This window comes from Mytilus edulis, chromosome 7 (assembly GCF_963676685.1).
Source record: "Mytilus edulis chromosome 7, xbMytEdul2.2, whole genome shotgun sequence".
In the NCBI taxonomy this organism is placed as follows: domain Eukaryota; kingdom Metazoa; phylum Mollusca; class Bivalvia; order Mytilida; family Mytilidae; genus Mytilus; species Mytilus edulis.
The window spans coordinates 40,464,506-40,470,461 of record NC_092350.1 but is presented as its reverse complement, the minus strand read 5'-3'; the positions used below and the strand labels follow the sequence as shown (position 1 = coordinate 40,470,461).

General features: G+C 33.1%; 1 protein-coding gene across 1 annotated transcript; it reads left to right on the top strand.

The window, feature by feature from the left end:
* Positions 1-2,963: 2,963 nt before the first annotated feature.
* LOC139481450 (uncharacterized) lies at positions 2,964-5,357 on the top strand. Its single transcript, XM_071264801.1, has 2 exons — positions 2,964-3,034; positions 3,333-5,357. Exon 2 carries the CDS (start codon positions 3,983-3,985, stop codon positions 5,027-5,029), a length of 1,047 nt encoding a protein of 348 aa, XP_071120902.1. The 5' UTR covers positions 2,964-3,034; positions 3,333-3,982; the 3' UTR covers positions 5,030-5,357.
* The last annotated feature ends 599 nt before the right edge of the window (positions 5,358-5,956 follow it).

Sequence of the window (5,956 nt, the reverse complement as noted above, 5' to 3'; positions counted from 1 at the left end):
AAGAGCCTGTGTCGCTCACTTTGGTCTATGTGAATATTAAACAAAGGAAGCAGGTGGATTCATGACAAAATTGTGTTTTGGTGATGGTGATGTGTTGTTACATCTTACTTTACTGAACATTCTTGCTGCTTAAAATTATCTCTATCTATTAGTAGTTTCAGTGGAAAATGTTAGTAAAAATTTACAAATTTTATGAAAATTGTTAAAAATTGACTATAAAGGACAATAACTCCTTAGTGGGTCAATTGACCATTTTTGGTCAGTTGACTTAGATTTAGGTCTTACTTTGCTGTACATTATTGCTGTTTACAGTTTATCTCTATCTATAAAAATATTCAAGATAATAACAAAAAACGGCAAAATTTCTGTAAAATTACCAATTCAGGTGCAGCAACCCAACAACCGGTTGTCCAATCCATCTGAAAATTTCAGGGCAGATAGATCTTGACCTGATGAACAATTTAACCCCGTCAGATATGCTCTAAATGATTTGATTTTTAAGTTATAAGCAAAAAACTGCATTTTACCGCTATGTTCTCTTTATAGCCGTGGCAGCCATCTTGGTTGAATGGCCAGGTCACCATACACATTTTTAAAACTAGATACCCAAAGATGATTTTGGCAAAGTTTGGATTAATTTGGCCCAGTTGTTTCAGAGGAGAAGATTTTTGTTAAAGAGAAGTAAGATTTACGAAAAAATGGTTAAAAATTGACTATAAAGGGCAATAACTCCTAAAGGGGTCAACTGATCATTTTGGTCATGTTGCCTTATTTGTAAATCTTACTTTGCTGAACATTATTGCAGTTTACAGTTTATCTCTATCTGTAATAATATTTAAGATAATAACCAAAAACGGCAAAATTTCCTTAAAATTACCAATTCAGGGGCAGCACAACCCAACAACAGGTTGTCCGATTCATCTGAAAATTTCATGGCAGATAGATCTTGACCTGATTAACAATTTTACCTCGTGCCAGTTTTGCTATAAATGCTTTGGTTTTTGAGTTATAAGCCAAAAACTGCATTTTACCCCCTATGTTCTATTTTTAGCCATGGCGGCCATCTTGGTTTGTTTGCCAGATCACCGGACACATTTTTAAAACTAGATACCCCTTCGGGCCAGGTGAGCTAAAATCAAGGTTAACGAGATCCAAAGGGGAATAATCATGCAATGAACACTATTTTAATATTGTGTATGTGACAGATATGAATTTAGCTTAAGTATTAATTTGTACTGGCAACAAAGTTTCCCCATTTAATCATGAGCCACAGCTGCTTTGTATCTGTATTTGGTCGATCCGCTACCAATTCTGCACATAAGCTTTTGTATCTTATCCGCCAAATTTTTATTTTTATATTGATATGAAGAGGGGGATAACTCAACTTTATTTTCGTTTGATTAAGATGACTAAACAGTCGCAGTTAACTCAAACACTGTCTTTTGTTATAAAATGGTATAGTAACGCATTCTTTATTCGCGTTCAAAATGCTTTTCAAGAGCGACAGCGATTTTTATATTGATTTTGAACTATTTGTCGAATTGTTTCCAGTCCATGAGAATGCGTATTCAAAATTTCAAATAATTTTCAACTGTTGTCATAACAAAAATATGCTCACACAGTTCCACAGTTACAGTCAAAAAGTATTTATTGAATGATAAACAAACACAAATAATTCGTTTGATTTTGTGTACTGTTTTTTTTTAAATGTGTAGAGGGATATAAAATAAAATAGTATAACTGATATTTCTAATTATATGCAATTTCTCCTGCTAGCATTTGAGTTTCAAAATAACAGGTAGTTCAGAATATGGTTGATATCACAGTCTGCCTGCAATAAATATATACTTAAAATGAATAATTTCTATTATTCTATCATTTTCATCATCGAACTTTCACTTTTAACTTTTACCGTACATACTTGAGGTGTACTACACGTGTTTCAGATAGTCAAGATATTTATTGCTGATATAAAAGAATTGACATCATTTTAATCAACCGCATGTTTTGTGATGATGTTGGTGGTAGAATTCTTTGATTTTGAAATAATGGGCTTAGGTTGCATTACATCGTTTGGCGGTTTGCCTGTTAAGTCGACTATGTTTTTGTTTTAAGTTTCTCTTGGGTGAGTGTTCTTGCGGGTGTTTGTATTGTTTTTCTGGCACGTAGTGTTATCACTTTCGTTACCTATGAAACCAGATTCAACCCATCATGTTTTCTAAAAATGTCCTACACAAAGTAAGGAATATGGCGGTTGCTATCAAATAGTTCGTTTCTATGTATGTTGGCGTTTATTTTTGTTGCACTTTAATGTTCCGGTTGTTTCATTGTTTCCCCTTATATTTGATGTGTTTCATTCGGTTTTAGGTTGCAACCAGAATTTATTTTCTCTCAATCGATTAATGACTTCTGAACACCGGTATACCACTGTTGCTTTTTTCGGTTTTTAAACAAGTGTCCATAATAACATACTATATCTTCTAAATATGTCGACTATTAATATGGTGTTATCTGCAGTCAACACAGAATTCCAGCATAAAAAACCTACAAAATATAATATACCTGGAAGTTGACTATACTAACATGTGTTACAATTATACAATTATACATGTTTTAAACCTAATGAAAAAGGTTATATAAAGTCGAAACTTTAATTTAACATCATGAACTTTGTTTTAAAAAATTGAAAAGGGGATTGTATAAAACAAGCTATTACCTATCATTTTTATTTGGAAAATGTCTGTACCAAGTCAGTAATATGATAGTTGTTTTCACTTATCTCTTTGGTGGACGACCATTGTTTTGACGGTTTTATGAACTTTCCATTTTTGAATTCACCTTTGAGTTCGGTATTTTTCTATAATGGTACGTGTTTAAGATATTGAAGCACGTTTTGATTTTTTTCATCAAATTAAGGACATTTAAATTTGGCGCGTTTTATAACTTGAACAAGATAATCAAATTCACTCAAATGTTTACCTGTTCCACTTCCTGGTCGAATACATTGATTAATGTTGTTTAAAGTAAACTGCAGGTATTTATTGTTTTTCTTTCCTAACCCTTTTTACAGTTTTATTATTTATTATTTCACATTATATAAAAAAAAATGTTCTTGCTCTCATATGGTGGAGATGTTTCTTTCATCAATGAAGTCACCATAAAATTAATTAAACAGACATCTTCTTTTTTAGAGTTTGTGAGGTTTCGTTCAATAGGGTGCAGACAACCTCTAAAATTGTTACATTTTGTGTTAAACAAACCATGAAAATTGCATGCTTTCAAACAATTTTTTGGCATAGTGCAAAACCTATACAGACACCTTTTCTTTGCAGGAAATATTAAATGGCATCGACTCAGCAACATTGTGATATTTGTGACCATCGGCATATAACAAAACCGTCCACCGTCTGGTGTCCCGAATGTGAACAAGGATTTTGTGAAGATTGCAATGATTATCATGACTTTTCAAAGTCGTCCCAAAATCACGTGACTGTATCGATTCAGGACTTCTTGTCGATGTCGTCATCAATTCCACAAACCAGTAATATGTGCATGGAACATAACGAACAATATCAAATGGTTTGCCAAGTTCACGATAAACTTATTTGCCCCTCATGTATTGAGAATCACGAAGGATGCAAAGGTATAGTATCCCTTCGTAAAATGATAGAAAACGTTAAAAAGTCGTCATTTTTTTCAAGAAACACGACTAAGTTTGAAAGATATTGATCAAAACATAAAAACTCTACAGACTGAACTAAATGAACAACAGGGAAGAATAAAACAGCAAGAAGAGAAAATATTGTCCCAGGTTACTGACATAAGGAAGAAGATTGATGACCACTTTGATAAATTGGAAAAGAAGATCAAAAACGAAATTTTCGAGATAACAGGTGAATCGAAAGACAGCATTAAAAATAAACTACAGATCCTAGAAAATAAGACTGATAGCACAAACAAAGCTGAACAACAATTACAAGATATGGACAGGTACGCGACCGACCTTCAAACGTACTTTGGATTACAGAAAATCTCATTAGAAGCAGCTACTACTGAGTCGTACCTGCAGTCGATCATTGGAGATCACATATTGGATGCACCTACTATACTATTCAATATTGATGACAAAATCGACAACCTTTCATCAAGTATTCAATCATTCGGTTCACTTGAGGTACAGAAGACTCATTGTAAACTGTCTCTTGTAACACACAAAACAAAACAAGCACAATTAGTAGAGACAAAGATTAGATCAATTGCTGATATCAAATCAAGTCTAGTGGAAACCGTAAAACCAGAGGTTAAAGACATTAGAGGTATTGTCGTTCTTCCAAATGGAAACATTGCCTTAAGTGACTATAGTACCAAAAATGTACTTGTCTTCAGTACCGACTGGCAAATACTGAGTAAAATCTCAGTTAAACCCGCCAATGCATTTGATATAACGTATATAGATTATAAAACTGTAGCTACAACGTCAAACAACGAAGAGTCTATCGGAGTCAGTATAATAGACATTGATACAGAAAAGGTTACACTTATACCAACGAAGTATGAGTGCTATGGGATTAAACATCATAATGGGTCATTGTTCATTTGCGCAGAAGGAGATGGTATCTGTAAACTTAACCCTCAGGACGGAAGAAGTACTGCTATATGGAAGTATGATTTGCCCCCTTTTTCATATATTGAGGTTTTTAATGACAAAATTTATTGTACCTACGATGGACCTAAAAGTATTGTATGTTGTGATATGACCGGCGTGGCAATGTGGACATTTAAAGATGAGAAAATATTAAAATTACCACGTGGAATAGCGGTAGATAACTACGGAAACGTTTATGTAGCTTGTTTCACTTTACAAAAAATAGTGGTTTTATCCCCTGATGGACAACAGAACAGACAACTTCTTTCAAGTGTGAATGGATTGTGTCGACCTTATGGAATACATTTCGACAGAAAAAACAATCGAGTTTTGATTGGAAATGAAAGCAAAAAACATGTTTGTGTATTTGAAGTTATAAATTAGAACCATTTGCTAGTAGCATAGATATAAAACAAAAATATCATACAAAAGTACATATGTACAGTGTTTTCTCCTTCGGTTTCCGTCAAACCAGTAAACACCAAGTTATTCTTCATTGATCTACATTGAAGGTCAATAACGGTGCTCTGTAGATTTTCATTTTCTTGTTTTGCGTTATTGACTACTGTTTTAATTTCATTTCAAGTGTGGATGGATTGTTTCAACCTTATGGAATACATTTCGACAGAAAAAACAATCGTGTTTTGATTTGAAATCAAAGCAAAAAACATGTTTGTGTATTTGAAGTTAATAAATTAGAACCATTTGCTAATATCATAGATATAAAACAAAAATATCATACAAAAGTACATATGTACAGTGTTTTCTCCTTCGGTTTCCGTCAAACCAGTAAACACCAAGTTATTCTTCTTTGATCTGCATTGAAGGTCAATAACGGTGCTCTGTAGATTTGCATTTTCTTGTTTTGCGGTATTGACTACTGTTTTAATTTCATTTCTCAGCTCCAAAGTTTTATCTGCAAGATCATTTGCTACTTTATTAATGGATGACTTAACCGATCTTACATCTTTTACGTTGTTTTCGTGATTTACCTTGAAATCGTCCATGAAGTCTTTATTCCCTGTAGATTATTCTTAGCATCAGTTTGATTTTTTTCATATTTTTAACTTCTTTATTTAGTTCAGTGTGATCATGTTTTATAATTGTCTCATTGGTATTCATACCGCATCTTCTTATTTGTATAATGTTGACCTTTTGGTACTTTTATTCTCAATTTTTGTTTTAGTCTACAGTATGACCTCTTAATCATGTTGATGTCTACTTTTAGTAATGTATGTCATTGGGTTCACTGGTTGCTGTCTCATTGACACCTCCTTTCATTGATGCTGCATCTATAGTATTACTGTCTAT